Source organism: Tiliqua scincoides, chromosome 2, assembly GCF_035046505.1.
Source record: "Tiliqua scincoides isolate rTilSci1 chromosome 2, rTilSci1.hap2, whole genome shotgun sequence".
Taxonomy (NCBI): domain Eukaryota; kingdom Metazoa; phylum Chordata; class Lepidosauria; order Squamata; family Scincidae; genus Tiliqua; species Tiliqua scincoides.
Genome location: NC_089822.1, coordinates 68,281,258 through 68,306,761, shown reverse-complemented (window position 1 = coordinate 68,306,761; position 25,504 = coordinate 68,281,258). Strand labels below are relative to the sequence as shown.

The window sequence follows — 25,504 nt, the reverse complement described above, 5'->3', positions numbered from 1 at the left end:
ACAGTAAAATCCCTGGCCCCTCTCCTCCAAAAGAGAGGCTCTGAAAAGGCTACTTTGAATGTTTTATCATTTGGGATAGACAGAGTAAGGGTCCAATCCTATCCAATTTTCCGGTGCTGTTGTGCCAATGGGGTATCCACTGCTTCCTGTGTTGGGGAGGCAGTCAGAGAGGCCTCCTCAGGGTATGGGAACATTTGTTCCCTTACCTCAGGACTGCATTGATGCTGCACCAGTGCTGGAAAATTGGATAGGATTGGGCCCTAAGTCATTGGATTGAAAACAGAGGGAGACAATTGAAGTGTCTTCAGCAAGTGAAAGATGTTTATTGCTAATCATCCTAAATGCCAAACTGATGTTCTTAGTACAAGACCAGTACTGTGCCTGTAGAACATTTTAAACTTCTGGAAAAAGAAGTTGGCAGAATGTCCTATTTTTTTTTTTTCCATCTCTTCTGCTTGAGCAGGACTTTTCTGTTCAATTTGACTTGAAGTGCTTTCCTTAATACAGTGGTTTTCAACCTTTTTTGTCTCAGGGCACACTGACAAGGTACTAAAATTTTCAAGGCACACCAACAGTTTTTTTTACAATTGACAAGGCACACCATGCTGTTGGTGGGAGGCTGACATCCCCTAATGGCCCTATTAATAAGTGGCCCTCCACCAAACTCCCACGGCACACCTGCAGACCATTCGTGGCACACCAGTGTGCCATGGCACAGTGGTTGAAAATGGCTGCCTTATTAGCAGAGGACTGAGAGGGAACCCTATTATAATGTATGAAATATTTGCATTAAGAACTGTTCGCAGCCAATAATTTAATTTTATATGTTTTAAAAAATACTTTTGCTTTCTGATTATGAAGAAATAGGTGTTCGTTGCATATTTATTTTTAGACTACATGACAAATGGATTTTTCAGGGTAGTTTCCTTCCATTGAGTTAGTTGTTCACAGGAAAAATTCCCTTGGGTGGGCAGACTAGCTTACAAAGTTATCATATGCAAACCCTGTTGAAATCCCCAGTGACATTCAGGGAGGGGCAGATTCTTTCTGTTTGTTGTTTTCTTGAGCAGTCTATATGTAGATCTCTAACAGACCAATCCACCACAACTCCCTGCACAGTTGTGCAGTGGCACCAGCACTGCATCCACAGAATCCTGCAGGGGAGTTTTGGCCTTGGAAGGCCTCCTTAGGGTAAGGGAACACTTGTCCCATTGTCCCAGGGTAAGCCCCTGTGGATGTGGTGGGTCAACCGAGACCTGCACCAGTAATTTCACTGGTGCAAGTCTGCATTTACCTATGAAGGCGAATCAAGCCTGAGAAGGGGGTGGGTGTTCCTGCTGCAAAACCCATCCCCTTCCCAGTCCCAATCTGCCTTCCACACCCCCATTGCTACCCTGTTCCTGTCATCCCTTGACCAGATCCACTCTCCATGCCTTACTCCTGGCCCCTGTGTGACCTTACCTGGAGCAATGGGTGTCTGCAGTCTGTCACTTCTGGTGAGATGGAGTTGTATTTGTGAGAACCTGAAAGGCCTTATGATGGCAAAATGCATGTTCTGCCAGCATAATGCACCATCTGGATTGGGCACTAAGAAAGGCTTCCAGTTGTCCAAAAATATATATATCCGTAGTTGCTATTTGTCATACATTCAAATGTTGACTACGTTAAATGGTCCTCAATCCACTGAGTAATAATAGAGGGACACCTTCCAGTGTTGTACTATAAGTCTTCTAGTTACAGTTAAGGCACAAAAAGTCAATTTCTGTTATTCTGCAATTAACTTCCATGAAATAGATAGTTCAAGAAAACATAAGTATCAACAAATATCACTTCTTGCTGTACTATGAAGTTAATAAGACTAATATCATCATCCCCAAAATATCATACTACTGTATAAGACCACATCATACGTTTAAGTGATGTTCCAGGTAAATTACAATGGTATTGGTTACATTCTTTAATTAACGTCTTAGTATAGAAGTATTGTGGTGTCCAGTGGACAGTAGAAATGATTTTTTGTTGAATTAATTGCATTTGAGGTCTGTAGATATTGCAGTGATAGGAGTTAAAACCACTTTCCATTGATTATATAAGATAGGGTGATCCAACATGGTATTCCATATCACTCTGAGACTTTGTATTTCATATTTATTAAGTGATGGCAAGTATTTGTAAACCGATATTGTAGGCTTCTTTTTCTGCATTGATTCAATATTTCTAAAAGTGTAGGAGATTCATATGCAGTTAATGCTGCAGGACCAAATTTAGATGCTAACAAATGTTGTAATTATAAATATTGCCATTCAGCCACTGATGGCAAATCATATCTAGCCTCCAATCTAGAGAATGAAAGAAACTCCTGGTCTAGGCTAATTACTTGACTAATGTAAAAATCACCTTATCAGTTAAGTCTTCCATGTAAAAGCTGATTGTATGTAACTGTATGGGTTTTAGAGGTATCCTGTCTCTGAATTCCAGCAAAGAAGCGACAACAGGATGCATGTTTCTATTTGTGCTCCCAGAGACATCTGGTGGACCACTGTGAGATACAGGAAGCTGGACTAAATGGACCCTTGGCCTGATCTAGCAAGGGTCTTCTTTGGTTCCTTCCCAATTTTCAAGTCACAATTAGCCCATGTTGTTAGCATGGGCAAATGGATCAAATTTATTTTTTATTTAAATAAAAATTTTATTTATATAAATTTATTTATATTTTTGTGATGTTGTGTTCCACAAATTACTGACTAAATAAACTGTAGGTGGATCCTTCATTATAACAAATGTGGACCCCCAATGCCATCCATTTAGAAAGATGAGTCACCAGGAAGCCTCCCCAGGATGGATTTTTTTTTAAGTGTAAGGAGGAATCTCAGTAGTTACTTGTAAGCAATAGTAAGCAATGCTATCAGACTAAAATCAGGTCTGGCAATACCTCTGGGTAGGGAGATGTCTCCCTGTCTTGAAACCCTGTGTAGACAATACTGACCTACATGGACTGACTTAATCTAAGGCAGCTTTGTATGTTGACTTTTAAAAATTATTATCACAACAACATGGTAGCGATATATCATCAACTATGTCTATTGTAAACAGATTTTCATAATGCTGAATGTGGCATTCAGCAACAGGTGGATGCAGTAGATGAACAGAGGGGGCAGAAGAAAATAACATATAATCCTCTGAAATTCTTGCAAGACAGCTGCACAAACAATGCTGACGTACTTAGAGCAGACAGCTAATAACATGAATATTTGTGACTCACTTTTTTGCCAGCATTCTTTTGTATGCAAATTCACTTCTAGAGCATAGGGCAGTGCAAACAGGAGCAAAGGAAGTCACGGATTGGAGGCTTTTGGTTGAATGTATGATTTGGGAATACCTTATTGCTATAAAAACTGCAGTTAAAATAATTAAATCAGCACAATTGGACTTCTCGCTTGGTATGGGCTTTATGCATTGTATTGTAGCTGAGCTTTACTTTTTATCATGCGGTCAACAATATCACTGCACTTTTGTGGCATGTTTGGATGGATAAAATTTTTTTTCTCTGAGTGCTTGTCTTACCCTTGTTTATTTGTTTATTTAGTGTGCTTATATATTTCCTTTCTGCCAATGCATCCAAAGCAGTTTAGAGTTCTATATTAAAACCACAGCAGAATTAGTTCAATCCATTAGAAGTCTCTCAGGGCTAGTGGCATGAGCTCCTTGTCCTGAACCTCTTCTGCATGTCTTCAGGGCATATAGCTATTAAAGCAACACCTGGAAGATAGTGGTGCAGCTGTACCAATAGTTATCTCAGACCATAACTGATCTCGTCAAGAACAGATTGCATGAATTTTCTGGCTGAGGCCTCTCTTGTTCACAAGTAATGTTCCAATCACGTGTATAATCCTCTTTATTCTTAGTGGGCAGTTCGATTCTAAGTAATATTCCCTGCTGATGCAGCTATGTCAATGGAGTGCATGCTGTATCCTGCAAGGGGGGGCAGTCCGAAGGCCACCTCAAGGAAAGGTAACATTTGTTCCCTTACATCAAGGCAAGCTTCTCTTGCCCCAATGGGTCTCCTTGGAGCTGTGGCAGCTATTTTGCTGGTGCAAGTCCAAGGAGAGTAAGGGAATGGGAAGGGGAGAAGGAATAGAGTTAGGATCCCAGAGCATGCCAGTTCTGCCAGGATCCATTCCCTTCCTCCCCATTCTACCTGCTCCCTCCCAGCCCAGAAACTCTTCCCCTTCTGCCCCTGCTGCTGGCTTACCTTCATTGGGGCAGCAGGCTGATGACATTTCTGCCATTTGCAGTGTCAGTCCCCAAAGGGTAGCAACATACTGCCTGTGCAGCTTTATGGACATTTACATCTGCAGATCTGTGTTCCATAGTTGTAAAAGGCTGTAAAAAGATAGGGTATAAGGGGGCTTCGGGAAGATTGGGCCTTAAGGTCGTAATCTTAACTATCAGTTAAGGATTAGATAAGCCGGTGCAAGTCCCTTGTGCCAGCCCAGCAGGGTCGCAAATGTGCCATAAGGCACATTTGTGCCTCCTCGTGTGTCAGCTGGGCCGGCGCAGGGACGTGTATGGAGAAGTCTGCGCTGGCCAAGCTGGGCCGACACAGGGGTCTGGGGAATGCTGGAGGGAGGCGTTCTGGGGCTGGGGAGGGCAGACGGAGGACATTTCAGGGGGCAGGTGGGCGGGGAGCTGGAGGCGGGGCTGGAACCCGGCAGTTACACCAGATCCCAACGCCTTTCCCTGAGTAGCGCAGAGTGGCTCCAAGCCGCTCTGTTCTCCTCGGACCTGGGTCGGCTCCTGAGGTGGCAGAGGTCCAAGGAGACCCATTGGGGCTACAGTGGCTTAGCCCAGGGTAAGATAAAGAGTTTCCCTTGCCTCCAGCTGAGCCGATTCTGGCCCCAATCTTGCGCTGGATATAGCGCATGCCTCATGACTTGCCTGTTCCAGCGCAAGATAGGATTGCACTGCATGCCTGATAGTTTTTACATGTTTACTCACTAAAAGACTCACTGTGTTCAGTAGGATGAACAGACAGGTAAATTTGTATGAGGTAGTAGCTTTAACACTTTTTTGCCTGGCCCACAGGTGTACACATTTGGTCCCTGTTGTGTATATGCAACATTGGGCAGAAATGGCTTAATTTGACATGAACTACCCACTGCCTTTGCAATGATGTTGGCCTAGAGATTAACATATGTCCCCAGGCAAGTTTCTCAGTTTGCATTCTGCTAAGCCCTATATTTCTTGGTCAAGGTTCTTTGAACAAGGTTTCAAAGATAGTCCCTAAGTGCTTCTGCTGATGAGGTCACCATCCCAGCTGTAGAAGAAGTCCTAGAATTCTTCTCCCCCTTGACCATACCTCGGTTGCATGGGATAAAAATACAAAGACATATCCAGCAGAAGCAGTGATCATCACTGAATTAATAAGTAGGGCAAGATCAACTTTGGCAGTGGCAGTCACCCAACTGAGTAAGTGGTAGAGGATTACATTCAGGCACCCTCTTTCCACTCAACCAATGAAAAATGGTCCTTCATTTTTCTTCTGTTTAGCAAGTCCTCCTAATTGGAACTCGTGCAAAGGCCACTGCTCTGTGTGATTCACTTTGGACTGGGATTTACAAATTTTGTCTCATTTGGTTAGTTTTTGGTACAAGCTAGCAGCTAGTTTCATAGCATTTACTCTCGCTCTACTTTATGGTGAGCAACATTTGTTTTTAAGCTTTTCTGAATTGCAGAAGCACTCACAGTTTCCGATGAAGAAATCACTTCTTAGTATCCCAATTAAGAATCCATCACATCTTGCACATGCTAAAATTGAAAAAAATAGTGAAAATATAAAGCAATGAAGAAATTAATCAAATATAAATCAGAAAACAACGTGAATAAAAGGTGAAAAAATCAATTGAATATTAAATTTACATTTTTGAAAACACTTAAAATCTCTTTAAAATATGCAGATGAAAAGTGAAAGTGCATAATTTATCTTCATACTGAGAATGCTGAACTGAAAATATTAGTTTCATTACGTGGACATGGAATATTTTACTTGATGCATTAGCCAGATATAATTAACACATTTTATAATTTGATAAAGATGTAGTTACCCTATATGTTCTATGTTTCCCTCTTTAACCATTTTTATCTGCTCAATTTTACTGCACAGCAACATTACACCTCCATAACTTTCTGGTGTTTTTTCTAAATTTAACTCTTATTTACATGAGTAAAGTCTTCTCAGAGCAAGTGGCATCTGGCCCATTTACCCTTCAAAACAGAAGGAACTATATACAAATATCCTGCATCCAATATTCATGGGCTACACATTTATCCACGTCTGTTCTTCACCATTACTCATGAAAGCAGTCGACAAGAACTGGTCAGATGTGTAGGGAGGAGGGTCATTTCTTCTTTGATGGAGTTGGTTCTAGTCTCAAATATAGTGATTATGCAGCCCCTCTTGAAGAAGCCTTCCCAAGACTGTAATACTGTGGTATTCAAATTGGGACGTTGCGACACCCCAGCCTGTGGGTCATAGCCTCTGCCTCCCTAAGGAGCGGGGGCAGCCAGGAGACGGGGAAGGCAGCTGCGCGATCCACAGGATCGTGCCACTCGGGGGCTGCAGGGGCTTGGGTGCACTTGCCCAAGCCTCCTGCAGCCTCCCGGGGGAGCGGGGAGCCCTGCGCAACCTTCGGCAGGGCTCCCCAGATCAGCAAAAGTGAAAGCGGAGCAATTGCACCCCGCTTCGCAAAACCGGAAACAGAGCACAATCGCTCCGCTTTCCCTTCTGACAGGGCTGCAAGGACTGGGGTGCATTCACCAGTCCCTGCAGCAGCCGCCCCTGTGTGCGGGAAGCCCTGCGCGAGTGCCTGCAGGGCTCCCCAGGTCAGGGAAAGGGAGATTGGGGTGATTGCGCTCCGCTTCCGCTTTTGCGGTGGCAGAGCAGATCACTCCACTCTCCCTTTCTCTGACCTGGCTGCTGCAGGGACTGTGAGTGCATCCCAGTCCCTGCAGGCCCAAGTGACGCAATCCTGGGGATCATGTCGCTGCCTTCCCCCTGCCCCTGCTGCCTCCGCCCTCCGCCCCCACAAAGACTTACTGTGGGTTTCAAACTCCTGGAGGGTTTGAAAACCACAGCCATAATATATGAGACAGTTATTGGCTTATCTCTAATTTACAATTCTTGGGCAAGGTGCTTGAGCACGTAGGGGTGACCCATATCTTGGAAGATATGGTTTTTCTGGATCAATTTCCATCTGGCTTTTGTCTGAATTTTGGGATTGAAATGGCTTTGGTCACCTTCAGGGCTGGCCCACTTATGATGCAGATTGAAGACCTCATCTCAAGAGGCAAGCTGGAGGGTAGCAAAATTATGAGGGGTGCCGCATTTCTTTCTGCCACTCCCTCTTGGCCTGCTGCTGGTAGAGGTGTCCTGGTTTGCATTTTGATCCCCTTCCCACTCACTCAAAGCAAACAGAAATAAGATCCAGGTGGTGGCTATCCCCTTCTTTCCCCACTAGCTACACCACTGATCTCAAGTATCTTTTTATTTTACTTTGCTTTTTAGTTTTGATTTATGATGTCTTTTTTATTGTACTGTTCTACTTAACTATTGTAAGCTGCATGACCTCCTATAAAAGATAGATTGGGTTAATGTGTTTTAAAATAAATAAATATACACCTCCTGGTTTGAACTATTGAGGCCCCAATCTGTGCATGCAGTAGTTCATATCTGTAGGTACCTAGTCAGAGATCAACACTAATAATAGGGCTGCCAACCAATAAAGAAACAAAAAATCTGACCTGGCTAGTTTTTTTCTTTTCTCAAGTCAGTTGTGAAGAAAGCAAAGAGCAAGGCCATCTTTTCCCAGCAAGTTTTGCATTATGGTCCACCCCAGATATGCCAGCAACCATTGTGTACTGCCACTTATCAGAATTTGCTGGAATCTATCAGTAGACTTTCATTTGCTCTACTGTCTCCAGGTAGATCACACCTACCTGGGTCAGCTCATCAGGAAGAAGAGAAAAGTCATCTTCAGTTGAGATAAATTAGGGTGATCTTGAGTGGAGAGGGAGCTCCTTATGCACACTGGAGTGCCTGTACCCATAAGAGTAACTGAGTTATTTTTTGAGTGTTATCTAAATAGTATTAATGTCCCTGAACAAACACTCTTATCATATATTGAAAGAGCTCTTTATAATGTATAAATTCTACATAAGTTGCATGAAGCCATCAATTTTAGCTGTTTAATACTTTTCATTTATTGCCTCAATTTAAAATGTCCTTGTAACATACTGTGTTCATTCTGCCCTTTAGCTGAAACTGATGAATTAAAGGCAATGCCATAACTGCGGTCATAATATGTGATGTGACTTCAGTTGGAAAGTAAAGATTATCATTAAACAGTGGTGACTGCAAATGGCTTAAATGAATCCCAAAACCCTGGATTTTTGTGTATATGTGTAAAAGTACATGCTGCAGGGTGGGATTGTCTGGTAACATCTAACACATCGTATCTGAGGATGAGCAAAATCAAAACCATTAAATACTGGCAATCTTTCTGTTAGTGGATAATGCTACTTGCTTTAAAATATCTGTTGTGCCCACAGGCATGGAACCCGTTGTGCTGGAGAAGTTGCAGCTACTGCAAATAATTCGCACTGTGTAGTAGGAATTGCATTTAATGCCAGAATTGGAGGTAAGTGTGTCTGTCTCATAAGGTTGCAATAATCTAAATCAGTTTTCTTTAGGTCAGTATTTTAGAATAGGCTGTGTATATGCGCCATCAGAAAGCAAATCAGTAGTACTTCAGTAGGAAAATTCTAGTGATTTATAGTCACTGTATGGTAACTTTGTAGGGATGTGATAAGACTTTTTGATTATCCATCTTAAAATACTACAGCATACACTACTGCATTAGGAAGAAATTACTTCTGCTGCCTTGGACAGGCACTGGGAGGCTAGAGTTTATCTGTCCTTTGCAAAACCTGGGAGGTCAAAGGTTTTAGACAGCTTCTTATGCCTGTGATATCACCTCCAGTGGGTGTGATAACTTTTCCATAAGAAAATCGGAAGGAAAGTATGACTTGTGTAGCTTCTTGGACCATCTTTACCTATGTGAGGAATGTGTGAAGTAGTACATAGCTTCTACAATTAGAAATGCTTAGAATCACCATAGAAATATAACGTGTATATATAGGCAGTAGGATTGTGGATTTTAGTTTAATATATTAGTGTAAGTTCACAGACTCATAGATCACAGATCCATTATGTACAGTGGTAAAGATGGTCATTTCCATGAATGAGAAGGAATTTGCTGCAAGTCATATATGTTAATGCATCCAAATGCATGTACAATTTGCATAGTCTTCTTACTTTAAAAAAAAGGCTGAACAATTTTGTGAATCATGCAGATACAGATCTATGAATGTAATACTCACACCACATGTTACTTTATAACATGTGGTGTGGATGTTGTATGCCATGGTGGCATTGAAGGTTCCTGACCCAAGACCCTGAAACACCGATACTGAACTTTGTCCAGTTGTTCATATTGGAAGTCCAGTTGTTCTTCACTGTCACCAGTTCCTAGCTTGCCAGGAGTTCATTCCTCACAAGTCCTTGAGGCAGTGGTTCTCAAACGCTGAGGGAGGTTTACTCCCTCAGTAAGTCTTTGTAGGGGAGGGGCTAGGACAGCAATGTGATCCCCAGGATCCCCGCCCCACAATCTCCAGGATCAAGTCACTAAGGGGGAGCAAGGGAGTGCTTTGGACTTATGTAGGTAGGGCTGCAGCAGGCTGCAGGAGGTGCCAGGAGCCCTGCGCAGCCCTCCGCATTGCTCCTCAAGGCTTGGATCGTTCGGAAACAGCAGGCGCAAAGCACCACCTGCAAAATGCGCAAAGCACCTCCCGCTTTTTCCGAACATTCCAAACCTCGGGGAGCGCTGCGCAGGGCTCCCCGCCCCTTCTGTAGCTCTACATACATAATGTAAGTCCAAAGCACTCCCCTCGCCCTCCCCCATATGGACGCGATCATGGGGATCGCTTCCCTGTCTCTCCCCTTCCCCCACAACTTAAAGGGACGGGGGAACCTTTACACGAACTGGTGGGTCACAACCCACCAGTTTGAGAACCACTACATTGAGGGATTAGGGACACTCCTTTCAAGTTTGATTGATTGATTGATTGATTGATTGATTGAGACCTTCTTTGGCATAAAATACTTTCCAGGGAATAGAGGCAATGGACAAGATAGAATTCACACAATAAATGACAAACATGAGCAAGATTAAACAAGCACACGCACACACACACACACACACACACTCTCTCTCTCTCTCTCTCTCTCTCTCTCTCTCTCTCTCTCTCTCTCTCTCTCTCTCTCTCTCACACACACACACACACACACACACACACACAAGGGAAAGTAAAATAGCCAGGCACAAAAAAACACTCCCTGTTCAAGAGCAACATGCTTGGGAGCAAAATTATAAACTTTTTTGCCTGGTCAACACAGAGTACTTCACTAAGTACTCTCACTACACTAAGCTAGCAGGACTCATTTCTCCCATCCAGCAAATAACAAATGATGTCAGTATCAGTTCTGTGAGAATTCTGCAGAAATGGGGATAAAAATTGGTGACATAGATCAGTATGGTGAGGGCAGAAGAGTAGCATATGAGTCAAGGTTTCAATTGTGGTTAAATCACAAGAACAAGTCTGAGAGCTCTCCAATGACCTATTGAATTTGATGCTCAAAACGTTCGTAGGCATGACTTAAAATCTGGCCAGTGTAAAAGATCTGTAAACCTGAGGAGGAAGTGAAAAGGAAAGATAACTTGAACCAGAATCAGAAGGCCAGGAAGCCACCACTGGAATATAGGAATTACCTATATATAAGGTATGGGCAGGAGGTCTGGTCTAGAGGGTAGAGCCTCCGTCTGCCTGAAGATAACATCCACAAGGTCGCCAGTTCGAGGCCACCGGCACCGTGCGACCTTGTAAACAGCTGACAAGCTGAAGCCGAGCGATTCCATCTGCTCTGAGCGTGGGAGGATGGAGGCCAGAATGTGAAGCCAGATCGGAATGAAACACCTTGAATGTAGTGGTTCTTGAAAGAAAGAACCTTCTTTCAAATTGTAAAAATCCCTATTTAATAAGGGATTTAAATAAAAGCCTGCCTATGTAAACCGCCTTGAATAAAGTCTTGAATAAAGACCAAGAAAGGCGGTATAAAAATACCTGTTATTATTATTATTATGATATAGGTAATATGTAGGAATTACCTATAAATATTGTTGTTGGCTTCCTTCAGTCTCAGAAGACTATGGTATCGCGCTCTGAATGGTGGTTCTGGAACAGAGTGTCCTCTCCAGTGCGCAAAGCCTGGGTAAAGTAGATATGGAGGATAGACTGTTTCCCATGCAGCAAATCCCCCCTCTCCACGTCACTGAAATGGTCCAATGGAAAGGCAGAGGCCAATACGGTTGGTTCCAGCGGCATCGCAGGAGTTGCCAGAATGTGACTGTGTTCAGCCATGAACTGCCTCAGGGACTCCGGCTCCGGATTTTGCCTCGAGGTTGACTCCTGAAGCCTTTTCCATAACTGGATGTAGCCACAAGGCAGTGGAGGTTTGGGATCAGAGTTTTCCTTCTCTCAGATGAGCTGCTTTCCCAGGCTAACGAGTCCCATCTACCCGGTGGCTGTTTAGTCGCCTCTTACGACAAGTACAGCCAAACTGAGGCCCTGTTCTTATCCCCAGCCCCTAGGGGAACCTATATATATATTCCTAATATATATATTCCTAATATATAGGAATTACCTATATAGGTAATATATAGGAATATAGGAATTACCACTGTGCCACCACTGGAATATAGGAATTACCCCAGGAGTAAAAAAAACAAACCATAGGGTGGCTTGAGCTGATAAATTGCTTGAAAGAATAGCAGCCTGACAGTAAGAAGTCCAGTTGTGCTTGTGATGGCACAAAGGACCATGAATTTGGTTTCCATTGAGAACCAAAAACCATGATTTCGGACTTCCCAAAATTCAGCTGCAATTTGTTGGAAATGAGAAATTCTATATAAGAAATAATTAGATGCTTCAAGCCAATTTTCGTACAGGACATTAAAAGCATGTCATCTGTGTACAGCAAGAGGGGAAGTAATAAATTGCCTAATATAGGAGGGCAGACATCTATCGAGGACAAGTGAAGGGCCAGATCTTTAACAAAGAAATTAAACAGTGTGGGGGTCAGAACATATCCTTGTTTGACTCCTAAATTAGTTGGTATTTAGGCCAATAACTTCCCACCTGGTGATAATTTAACTCGACAACTGGTCTCCGAGTAAAGCTTCCTGATTAGAAGAAGTTACTTGTCTAGGCCCACTCCTTTTGAGTTCTCTTCCAGTCTGGGTTACCCTCCAGTAATCTGGCATCAGAACATAGGGTAGGATTGCAGTGGAGTCAGTGCTGCTCTTCAAACTGGGGGCTCAATCCTAACAGCACTGACATAAGGGAATGCAGCTCTGATGTAAGGGAACAAACATTCCCTTACTTTGAGGAGGTCTCCCTGAGTCTCACACAACTGCAGGATGCAGCACATGCCCCAATGGCACAGCTATGCCAGTGCTGGAAAGTTGGTTAGGATTTGGCCCTGGGTTTATTTACAGAGGACACTTTAGTGCTAATCTTTCTTTCAAATAGTTCAGCAATGCTGAATCACAGGGATACAACTCAATGATTTATCTCAATGTTTCAGCTCCAACTCTCCACACTAAATGCTTAGGAGCTTGCCTGTACACTTTAGCTCAGGTGTGTCAAACATAAGGCCCAGAGGCCTTATATGGCCCCCGGAAGCTTTTTATCCAGCCCTCAGGCTGTCAGCTGCTGAGGTGTTACAGCTGAAATGGCAGCCCACATGAAAATTGGGCTTTCCCAAATCTTGAAATATGATCCAGATTTGCATACTTTTTCTTCTGTCATTTGCAGTTAATGAGTTTCTGTATGAGAACAGGGTCTGATTTCTGGCCATTAGCTGCTTAATGATGTCACTTTCTGCTTAATGACATCACTTCCGGCCCTCAGCTGCAGCCCTGAATGCTAACTTCGGCCCTCTGTAGGAAACGAGTTTGACACCCCTGCTTTAGTTCATCCCTTTTCAGTTGTTTATTTGGAGAGAATTTCCCACATTTGTTCTAACTTAAATGGTTTTGGAGGAAAACCTGTATTTTGAATTTTAACCAACTTCATACAAACAGAAAAGGAAGCAGCTTTTAACCTCTGCTTATGACAGTTGCATACAATTGTATGCTCATGTGACTGAGTCACAAAATCTCTCAGCTTAAATTCACGATTAGTTCTCTGTATATTAAGTTCAAGTTAATATATAAATTTAAGAGTGATATTGTATAGAGCTCTCCTACAAGGCCTTGAGGAAATCTAGTCCTTCAGGAATCACTAACAATTCTCTGAAGGGGGAATCAGCCTCAGTGGCCTTTTGGGGTCATTCCTCCTTGAATGAAACATGTAAGGTGGCTATTTGGGCTTCAGTTCATATGCCTTCATACCTGTGATTTGTGGTGCTGAGGGGGGATGTAGACCAGAGGAGACTCATGCTTCTCCTGTGGCCTGCACTTGACCTGACTCACCCAGCCCAAGGGAAAATGCAGAAAGAAGGAGCTAATGCTAAGGAGCACTGAGAAAAGCCCTCTTATTCTTATGCATCAGTGGTGAGGAGTTTACTAGATGCTAAGGAAGGCTAAAGTGGATCAGGGAAGCAACTCATTTCACCCTCCCTCCTTCAAGTGGAAATTCCAAGGCCTTCTGCAGGGTTTCCTCGACTTTCCATGACCACAAATGACCCACAAATGAGGGCTCTCACATCCTTCCTTATAAGGATCTGTGAGCCAGTCAGGATGGGAGTTGCATCATCCTCTTAACTCATCCTGTCTTGTGATGCATGATCTCATCCCTGTGATTGCATCAGCCAAGTGATTGCATCAACCACATACATTTACATTACACTTACATTGCAGTGCATTGTGGACGCTTCGTCATGATGACTCAGCACTTTACACATAGGCTGTATGGAATACATTAGGCCCTGCCTTATTCAGGCCTGCAAATTCTGTCTGGGTTATGCTCCAGCCCTGACATAGACTCTCTGCAGGAGGAAGGAAAGCGACGTCTCCTCCGGTTTTTGTGGGGGGTTCCCGGCAGCTGCGTCTCCCGCCTGCCTGCACCTGGCCAGTCCCCCCATCACACCTGGAAGTGGAGAAGCCCCAGAGGAGGCAGGATGTGCAGGGGCAACCTACTGGTGGCACTTTCCCGTGCCCTTTTGGAGCCTGCCACACATACTTCCTGCTGCAGTCCTGCCACCCACGGGGGCAGGGAGCAGAGCGGGGGCTTCTTGGCTGCTGCCACCGCTGCCACACCAACAGAGGGCAGGGAGTGCACGGGGAGTGTCCTGTGCTACTCACTCTCTGCCAGGGAGTGAGTGGGCAGCGCAGGACGCTCCCTGCATGCTACCTGCCCTCCGTCGTTCCGGCAGTGGCAGCATCAGCCAAGACACCCCTGCTTCACTCCTGCCCCCGTGGGTGGCAGGACTGTGGTGGGGAGTATGCACGGTGGACTCTGAGAGGGTGTTGGGGAGCTGGCCGGCAGGCTGTCCCCACACGCCCTGTCTCCTCTGGGGCTCCTCTGGTTCTAGGTGCGATGGGGTGACCGGCTGGGTGCAGGCAGGTGGAAGGCACAGCTGCAGGGAACCCCAGAGTAGGCACTGCTGCCCGTCCTACCAAGTCCCCCCCCCGACCCGGGTGCAGATGGCCCCCTTGCTCCCTCTGTCTGCCCAGGTGACTGCAGAGATAAGTCAAGGAGGAGATTCACCCATGATTTTGCGATACAAATTTCGAGCCTTATAGGCAAGGACCTATGGTAGGTGGTACATAGATTGTGTATTTTGCAGGTCAGATAAATAAAATAAAATACTTCTGCAGAAGTGCAAGGATCATAGCCAGTTCTGGATCCCCTGGTGGCTTTATCACTTCTGAAAAGTCTTCTATCTTGCATTTTTATAAGCTTAACACATAGTACATACCTGTATTAGAATTGGTTTTATCAGCCTATCCATGGAATGTCACTGAATAGCAAGAGCCTGTTATTGTATTCTGTACTGGAATGTGTAAAATCTGTCCCTTTATGTCTGTTGGATTTTACACACTCCATTAGTTTGGATAAGTATAGAAAACCTACCTACTCAGATATCTTTGTTTTTTGGAATTGTGATGCATGACTGAACATGAATCCAAATGCAGATATTGTTCACTACTGTCAATCCTAAATTAACAGAGCAATCCTATGCATCTCTACTCAGAAATAAACCCAATTGAATTAAATGAGAATTACTGGTAAGAGTAAGAATGTATAGGATCGCAGCAGGGCAGCCCAGTTCTAACTCCCTGCGTGGCAATGCAGCAGTACCAGTGGGAGTTTCGGCCTTCAGAGGTCTCCTTGGGTGAAAGGAGGAGCAATGGGGGAACATTGTTCCCTTCCCCAAGGGTAAGACACTTATGGTTTGCCAAGTCTACTCAGGCTTGCACCAGCTCCATAGCTGATGCAAGTCTGCATGGACGCATGAATGCGGATCAAGGTCGGGAAGATGGCTTAGGTATGATGGGTGTCACTGCCGCCGAACCCACCCCTTTCCTGGTCCTGATTTATCCTACTCCCTGCTCCCATTGTCACTCCATTCTGCCCACCTCCTGGCTCCCTCACATCCCCTGTTCTCTCTCTTAACCTCTGTTTTACTTAATACTTCACCTTTTCCAGGGGGCTGCTCAAGCAGCAGTATCTGCACAAGTTCTTCTTCCATGAAGACAGAAGGAAAGCACTCATTTAATTTCTCTGCAATCTCCCAATTTCCTTTTATCTTCCTCCACCATCCAACAGGCCTATTGCTTCTCTAGCAGGTTTAGTGCATCTAACATATTTGAAATTTTTTTTTTATCATTTCCCTTAACGTTGCTGGCCATACACTCCTCAAAATCTTTCTTTGCCTCCTTGTATACCTTTCCCTTGTGTTTGTGATCTTTTTTATACTCCTCATTAGGGCAAGTCTTCCATTTGTGTAAGGAAGCCTCCTTGCCTTTGATAGCCTCTCTGCAGTCTCCTAGATTTAGTACTCCTTTGTGGTATACTCTCCTGGATTTAGTACTCCTTTGTGGTATACCCTCCAGCTGGGTCTCATTGTCATTGTTTTAAAACTGCTGTCATTGTTTTAAAACAGCTTCCATTTACTCTGGAGAGATTTGACCCCTTTTCCTTTTCCAACTAGGTTCCTTATTTGTTAAAAGTCTTCTCTTTGGAAATAAAGAATTATTTTGTCATATTTGCTTGGTGCTCTTCCACTGACATGAATGTCAGAATGGATTGAGGCGTGTTCATGGTTCCCCAGTGGTTCCATAACATTCATATCTCTCACCAGGTCCTGGATACCACACAAATCCAGAGTCACATGCCCTCTGGTTGGCTCCATGACAACTCTTCTAAGGGACAGTCTAGCAATAGTTAGTCATGAACACTTTCTTGTCAAAGAGTTGTACATTAATTACTGCAGGTGGACTTCTAGAACAAGCCATTTCTACATCCCTCCCTCTTTCTGCTGCAGCCCCCTGTCTCACTGAAAAGTCCCTCCTGACAAACCCACTGGAATGGATTATGGTGTGCAGATCCTCAGTAGAAAAGGGGAACTGAAAAAAATCTGGACCATTCCTATGGTTGAGCAGAAATGCCTCTTTTACAAGTGGATTTTTAAGTATAAACCATTGTATGTTTCTAAACATTAGTCTATAGGAAGTAGTAATTAACTGATAATGCCCTGACCTGTTGTAATACATCAATAACTGCTACCCAGCATTGTAAAGAATGTGTAGCTGGGTTTGATGGATCGTTGACATAGCCCACTGAGGCAATTTTTATTATTACAATGTTTGCCAGTTTCAATATTTTTTTAAAACCCTAGAAATGTTTTAATAGCAGTAACTCTTTACTGTTGTTCCTTTATTGTTTTTGAAGTTGCTGTGGGATTTAGCTGTTTTGTTACTTGGCTGGGCTGAGTCTTGGCTGGAAAACAATTTCTCTGACTTATGGTGTAGCAGATATAGATAGTCTATCTAGATTGAATTTCTTTTGCTCCCTCATAAGCTTAAGGGAAACTAGAACCGCGTTATGCAGTATACCTGGCTACCACAAAAAGTCTCCTCCTCCTTCTCACTCACATAATGCTTAGCGGTACAGAATGTGTGATGGTGACATCCTACTAGGAGTTTCCCCACCTCCATAAGCAGCAGTCAATGAAACGGAGAATCATTGGCAAACGTGAAGCAAGCTGATTCAACATCATACTTATCATAGACTAATAGTCTATGAAATGGAAGAAGTTGTATCACATCATGTGTTTCATAACATGACATGTTGCAGTAGCGAGGGAAGCAAGGGACACTTGCTGCTTTCAGTGGCAGTGTTATTAAGGCCAATAATTGGAAGTTAACTCTTTTTAAAAACATTTACACATACTCTTTTATACTAAATTATACTGATCCACTTTAATCTCAGCATTTCAGGTGACATTAAAGGTAAAAAGGATGGTATTTTGTATGATAAGCTAAGTTAAACAACATGGACATTGAAGGCGAAGTCACAGTTCACAAGCAACCCCCTCCAAAAGACTCCAATATGCCCTCCTGCCACCCTCTTCCACCCCCACCCCACTGCCCAGTACAACATTACCTGTGCTGGCCAGTGCTGGGATGGGATGTGGCGCTGCCAGGCTGGCACAGGTCTTTGTGCCAGCCAAGCCAGTTTACAAGTCTTCGTATATTGCTTTACAACACATTTGTGACACTCTAAACCAGTGTGGGAACGGCTGCACCACCTCAAGCCAGTCTTAAGATTGTGCTTTTGGTGATATTATAAACTTTCAGAAATATTCATCTTGGTACATCCCTGAAGTATTTTTAAGTGAAATGCAAATTTTATTGTTCTGTGTTTACTTAAATCTATCTATTGTTAAGGCAGGAAGCTTTAGAATACATCTTCTGAAGAGACCATGGCTCAGTAACAGAACGTCTGCTTTTGCGCAGTCTCAGTTCTTGCATCTTTCATTAAAAGAATCTCAAGGATCAGAATTGGGAAAGATACGTGTTTTAAGACCTTGGCAAAAGCATGGACGAATGACTCAGTGTGAAGCAGCTGCATGTATTCAACATCCCCAACTGATTAACTTTCTGACATTGTGCTGAGCATTTTAATTCTTTGGAAAAAATAGAAAGAATTGGGACCTGAAATAGTGTTTATTCCTTTTTCATAAAGTTCACAGTGAGATCAGTATTTGTATAAGTATTATCTCAGAAGGTTTGTGTGAACTTCACAGTATGATCATCATGTAATTTCAATTCAAATTATTGGGAGGAGGGACACAGATTTCTAGCAACAAACCAGCTGAGTCCTTTGTTAATTGGAACTTTAAAAACTGGATTAACACTCAAGTTAATTCATACCAAAGACAGGAACAATGCTGTTATGTTTTTATAATTAAAAGATGCTAATTCAACTTGTAAATAGAAATCTATTTAGTGAATGAAAAAATAGTTCAGCTGTGTTTACTGTCAACTGTGTATACTGTCAACTATGTTTACAGATGTCATGATGTGGTTTCCTGTATACCCTGGTGATCTTTTAATTTAAACCCCTATCTTAAATCATGCTACCTACATTTTAGGAGATAATGAGGAAAATCCTGTTTTGATAGAGATGCAGATGTTGCCTGGGTGCCACTATGTTAATGAAGATACATTTTAAATAGGAATTAATAGATGTAGACATGCATGTGTGATTTTCCTGCCATCCATCTTGCTTCCAAGCAAACACTCAGCATCAAACTCAACATGTTGTAAATGCTTGACTTAGTTACAGTAATTTGAATTCTTCTTTATTCTAAACTTGGATATAAAGTCACAGATGTTTCTTACTTAGGCCAATTCACATGACCATTGGTTGTTTGGAGCTCCTTGAAAACCCTATGAGTGCCAGCTCCCAACCACAGTTGGATGCACTATAAACTTTTGCACAGCATTGCAAAAATAAATTTTTTACTATGCAAAGATCTGCCGGTTGGCACACAGAAAACGTTCAAGCTATTTTCACATGTCTAGCATGATGAGAATCAAACCTATGTCATCATCATGGTTAAAGCACATCAGTATACAGGTGTGTGCCGCTTAACAACCGTTCGCTTAACGATGGACCGCATGTTTGACAGTGGTCAAAGCACAATAAAGGTGCTCTTAATGAGGCAATCATGTCTCCCATAGCCTGCAGCAGAGTGTCTGTTTACACAACAGAGAGGCTCTTAATGCAAAGAAGAGGCTATCTCCAGTAGCCTCTCCAGCCAGCTAGTGTCTGGCAGGGAGTGTCTGTTTACACAACAAAGGCAATAGATTAGACTGAATGTTTACTTAATGACCTAGTCACACAACAACAGGGAATATATCCCCATTGTGGCACACATCTGTATATGGCTGATGTTTCATCAAATGTTGAACACATAGGAAACCAACTCAGACATCACACAAAGTCAGAACTGAATCCTGTTTTCATGTAACATCCCCTGGCCTTGGGCATGCTCTCTTCCCCTCTTTCTCACATGTGAGGGAAAGAAGGTTTCTACTTATTTTATAGAACAAGGTTTGGTTTACTGTAACATCTGAACTGGCCAGTCCTTTTTGGAGGGTGGAAAACATATGAAGCTGCCTTATGTCAGTCCATTGGCACATCTGGGTCTGTATTGTCTGCTCCAGTGGTTCCTAAACTTTTGAGTTCTGTGACCCACCTTGTGTTCTGCGGTGGGTCATGATACAATGTTCAAATCTGTCCCCAGAAGCCTTACTTGGAGTCCCTGGAGGCTGTTTTTGGTTCACATCAGCTGTAAGTCACTCCATTGGCCTCTGCATGTCTCAGAATATCTCCTTGATGCAACAGGGAGTTGAGAAGCAAACAAGAGGTAAACAGGAAGTAGCTTCCACAAACCAGAAGTAGCGTCCAGTGGCATCTGGGAGGCGTTTTGAGTCCCACAGTGGCCAATGGAGTGGGTTGAAGCCCTCAAACTTCAAGTAAGGCCTTTTACAGGCAGATTTGAGCATTGCATCATGACCCATTGCACATTGGGTTGCGACCCACAGTTTGGGAAACTCAATTTGGGTCTACTCTGAATGGTAGTTCTCCAAGGTTTTAGAAAAACTGTTTTTCCCAGGTGTAGCAATGGAGACTGGCCAGGCTGCGTACTGGTTGAGTGAAGGCCCATCTGAACCAGAAGGCCCATTTGAACAGACTGATTCCTCAACCCTCAGTACCAATGCCAGTGTAATGCCCAAAGAACCTTAAGGAGGACAGTGTGGAGCAGCAGGGGGCAGCTTTGCCCCATGGCCGCAGCAACACTGAGGCCCCATGGCCTAAGCAGCAGCACTGCTTAGGGCTAGCCCTATCTAGAGAGTCCAGGTATTGGCTTTTGGACATTCTGCATGCAAAGACCTGAGGCATTTTACAGACATATCATCTGCCACTAAGCTGCTTTTCATCAGTATGTTTTAATAATTTCGTTCTAACATAATTTGTCATTTTTCTTTTCAAGGAGTGCGGATGCTAGATGGTGATGTTACAGACATGGTGGAAGCAAAATCACTTAGCCTCAATCCCCAGCATATACATATCTACAGTGCTAGCTGGGGTCCTGATGATGACGGGAAGACAGTTGATGGACCTGCTTCTTTAACACGCCAAGCCTTTGAGAATGGCGTCAGAACGGTACATTTACACACATTAATGTTCTGTTTACTCATTTTCAAAAAAAGTAGGACCTTATTATATCTCTGATAAGAAAAATGATGATGCTAAATGGATATAATGGTACAGTTTATGGGACAAGGCTCATTGCAGGTAGAGTGTGTGTTGAATATACGTATTAGTGCAGCTCAACGGTTCTTACTAAACCAAAGGATAATAATGATGGTGAGTAGAAATTACTGTCCGGGTAGGAGGCAGAACCACTGACTTCAAGTGTATTCTCCAGCAGCAGAAGTCATGTGCTTTAAAAATAATATGTAAGGAAATTTATTGAACATGTCACTAACACTGATTGAAGTCTCGTCGGTTAAGGAGTTGAACCCTTAGTTTCTACACTAGAAACCTTCTGCAAAGCCTTTGTAATTAAGATTCTGCTTTTTGTATCCTTTTCATGCCTAGTCAAAACTCAATATATTTGAAGCCCAATCCCATGCATGCAGTCAGTGCCAGTTGCAAAAGGCATTTCAACAGTGCCCCCTTTGTCATGCTGCCACCCATGCCAGCGGGTAGGCCTGCACCTTCCCACCCACTCCAGTGCTTCTCCCACCACTTGCTGACAAAGGTCAATGGAAGAGGTGGGATGAGTGGCGAGAGGGTGGGAGGGAGGAGCAGGGGTGCAGAGGGGGTGAATGGGGCAGGGAAAGGCAGTGACAGGGGCTCAGGATGAGTGAATTGGGCCTGGGAGGGGACAAGATCACCTGCGCTATCCTTTCCCCCTTCCTGCACCCAATCTGGCAGCTCATGTCTACACAGACCTCTCAGCTATTTTAGCTAATGCAGGTTCAAGTAGACCCCCACTGTGCCACAGATCCTTACCCACAGGCAAGGGAACATTTGTCCTTTTACTCAGATGAGACCTCCTGGGCTGTCATCCCGAAAACCATAGGATGCAATGGTTGCTATTTTGGTATAACTGCATTGGTGAGGGAAAGGGGGAATGGATATGATTGGGCTGTTGGATAGAGATTGAGGGCCCAATCCTAAGCAGTGCGCGCCAGCTTACTGCCAGTGCGCACTGTCACAAACATGCCGTAAGGCAAGTTTGCGAGGCTTAGCTGAGCGCCAAAGCTAGTCCAGTGCCATTAGGCGCTGGGTTAGCACCAGTGGAACACTGATGCTCTGCCACTCAGCTGTTGCTTGGACCACTGGGTGGCGAAGGCATTGCTGGGGCCATGGGATGGGGCGTGCCGGGGGGGGGAGAGTGGGGCAGCAGGGAGGCGGAACTGGTAGAGCTCAGGTCCACCAGATCCTGAGCTCTGTGTTGGGTTGCAGCCTGACATGGAGTTTCTTAATTTGACGGCAGCCCAAGCGCTGCCGCAGAATCAAGTAGCCCCATTGCCCCTTCCTCTGAGGAGCCGCCGGCAGCTGCCCTGTTGTACATAGGATGCTGCAGCAGCTGGGCGGTGGGCAGCTCAGGATTGGGTTGCAAGTCAGCAGAATGTCTGTTTTACTTAAGTGATTTTTGTCTTTGGAAGGATCCTCCATCTCCTATTTATATTTTCTTTCCCCTGAGGTAGAGGAAAGTGTGAAATAAACTCTAATTTATTTTACAGAAGTTGAAGTATAAGCCTGCAAGCAAAATGTTTTTGTTTGATGTTTGTGAGGACTATGTGAGATTCTGTGGTGCAAAATGTTCATGTTACTACTGCTCAGAGGTAGGGTTGCAACTAGGCTTTTAATAGATATTTTGCATACAGAAATCATCAGGCATTAACACCTGCTGATTGATGCACTTTGAGTTGCTGTTAAAGGGACAATTACAGGTTCAGATTCAAAAGTCGGCAACTCTACTCAGAGGTTATCTATTCATTCACGTTAGGTCTTGTGGCTGCCCTAGCAAAACCTGGTTCAAATTAAAAGCAGAGAAGGGAGAGAGTTATTATGATTGTTCACCCACATAGTCTTACACAGTTTTGATATTAATAGGTAACAATTTGAACAAAAAGATTTTTTTTTTTGGTCTTTGATCAGCTAGGATTATTAAAGGGAAACCGGCACTGAAAGGTTATTATGCAGTTTGTGGTTGATTTTTCAATACACTCCATCATTTTCCTTTGAACTTACATCAAGGTACAAGGGGGTTCCCATATCTGCGGAATCACTTATCCATGGATTAGATCTGCGCCCCCCCCCCCACGTACCGCATCCGGTGGTGAGGTGTGCTCTGTTCCACTCACCTCCAGAGGATCCTCTGAGCCCGACAGTGCAAACACTACTTCTGATTTTTCTGTAAAACCAGAAGTGATATATTTAATGCCTTATAACACATTAGGAGACCCGGGGAAGCCCTCTGGCATTTCTTTCTTCCAGGCTGGAAGTAACGTTATTTACACTGTCAGGCTCATTCTGAGCCCAACAGAGGCCACAGACAGACATCCACGGCCTCTGCTGTGCTCAGAGCACCCTCCAGAGACGAGAGGAGCAGAGGTAGGCATTCATTCATACCTGCTGTCCTACATCCCTTCTGCTCTGGGCCCTCCCCCCGTCCTGCCCTCCTCCAACAGACCTTATCACCACTTGGAGTTCATCCCTTGCTTCGGGCAGTGTCCATCTGGCGCTGGGCCCAGCACCAACTTGTGCTGGGCTGGCGCCAGCACTCCCTACATGGAGGGTGCTGTAACCATGCTTTACAGCACATTTATAACATGCAGCACCAGCACTGGAGCTCTGCTCTCAACTAATACAGGTTAAGTAAATCTTTTTTTATTTTCCCTATGCTAAGAATGTAAGGAGATAAGTGTAAGTTAGAGTAAGTAAACTAATCACTTTTATTGAAGTCTAGCATTGGTAGAATACTGTGCAGATTTAAATTTGTCAAAAGGCCCTTCTTCAAAATGAATTGAAAAGCAGGATAAAACCCCTAGAGTTAGAGATGTTTGTTTCCAATGAGTAACATAGGATTACAGCCTAAAGACCCAATCCTAATCCAATTTTCCCATGCTGCTGTGCCAATGACATATGCACTTCTTCCTGTGTTGGGAAGGCAATCTTAGAGACCTCCTCAAGGTATGGGAACATTTGTTTCCTTACCTTGGGGGCTGCATTGCGGCTGCACTGGTGCTGGAAAGTTGGATGGGATTGGGTCCTAAGTCTTACTAAGCACAATAGTCTTGCTACTTAGTAAAATATAAATTTCAAACACTACTACTTATAGTGAGTTTAAAGTAACTGAAATTTCAATGTAAACAACAACTATAGTCACAATCCAAACTGTGCCCTAGGCTGGCGCAAGTCCCTTGCGCTGGCCTCCGGGTGCCACAAAAGTCCTGTAAGATACTTCTATGCCACTGCGGAAGGAAATAGGCCAGTACACAGATATGTGCCAATTCGGCCTTCTGCGCTGGCAGATGACAAGTGACAGGTGTGGAAGTGACAGGTGGATGCACACGTGGGGCACTCCCCATCAATCCATCACCTGCTGCCAGCCTACCATGTGAGGCACCACAACATCAGGCCTTATCAGCAGGCTAGCCCTGGAGCTGTCTGCCTGTCCAAGTGGGACAGAATCAGATGTGTGGTCCAGAGCAGCAATCAAGGATCAGAAGAGCAACAGGCAGATATATTGGCCAGTGGCGTCACTAGGGTTCATGTCACCTGGGTTCATTGTCACTAGGTTCATGTCACTAGGGTTCATTGATGGGGCACTCCCCATCAATCCATCACCTGCTGCCAGCCTACCATGTGAGGCACCACAACATCAGGCCTCATCAGCAGGCTAGCCCTGGAGCTATCTGCCTATCCAAGTGGGACAGAATCAGATGTGTGGTCCAGAGCAGCAATCAAGGATCAGAAGAGCAACAGGCAGGTATATTGGCCAGTGGCGTCATTAGGGTTCATGTCACCTGGTGCGGGAGGCCAGTGCGTCACCCCCATGCAGTGGGCGGGGCAACACTCCAGGTGGTGGGCGTGGTGATCTACCATCACCCCACCCCCACTGGTTTTTTGGCTGTACCTTTTCTTAGAATAAAGATATTTCAACGCAGTTTGTTTCACTGCATTCTGCATGAAATTGCACATTGATTGATATATAACATGATGATACTATTTTTACAAACTGTGATTTTAGTGATTTTGGTTGCTAGTGGTGTCACCTGCCCCCAGGGTGTCAACTTACTAACACCTTATTGCAGCAGTTCTCAAATTTTTAGCACTGGGACCCACTTTTTATAATGACAATCTGTCCAGGTCCCATCATGAAGCAAATTAAAATAAATAATTATAAATAATTAAATTAAATTAAAACAGATAATTAAATAAGGGGAAGCCAGCCCTGTTCCACCAAGTGCATTTTCTCTGTAGCCTGCCTGCAATAACACACCCCCTCCAAAAAAAAAAAAAAAAGGAATCAGGAAGATTTTCACCCCTACCCAGTACCCAGTTCAATTTAAGTTGTTATATTTCAAGCATATCACTATCAGGACCCTCCTGACTTTACAAGTCTGAGAGTCCAATCCTATGGCTGTCTTCTCAGACATAAGTCCCATTATAGTCAGTGGGGCTTACTCCCAGGAAAGTGTGGATAGGATTGAAGCCTAAAACAGAAAAAAATTCACCTTACCCTGTCAAGCTCTGTTTCATTCTTTTTTTTTTGGGGGGGGGGGCTGCC

General features: G+C 44.0%; 1 protein-coding gene across 2 annotated transcripts in view; it reads left to right on the top strand.

Moving 5' to 3' along the window:
* The window catches only part of PCSK5 (proprotein convertase subtilisin/kexin type 5), a 295,107-nt gene that overhangs the window by 101,009 nt on the left and 168,594 nt on the right, over window positions 1-25,504 (top strand). For both annotated transcript variants that reach the window (XM_066614135.1, XM_066614134.1), the window contains exons 6-7: window positions 8,608-8,696; window positions 20,687-20,859. In XM_066614135.1, coding sequence (XP_066470232.1) covers window positions 8,608-8,696; window positions 20,687-20,859 — 262 coding nt within the window. The remainder of the gene's footprint in view (window positions 1-8,607; window positions 8,697-20,686; window positions 20,860-25,504) is intronic.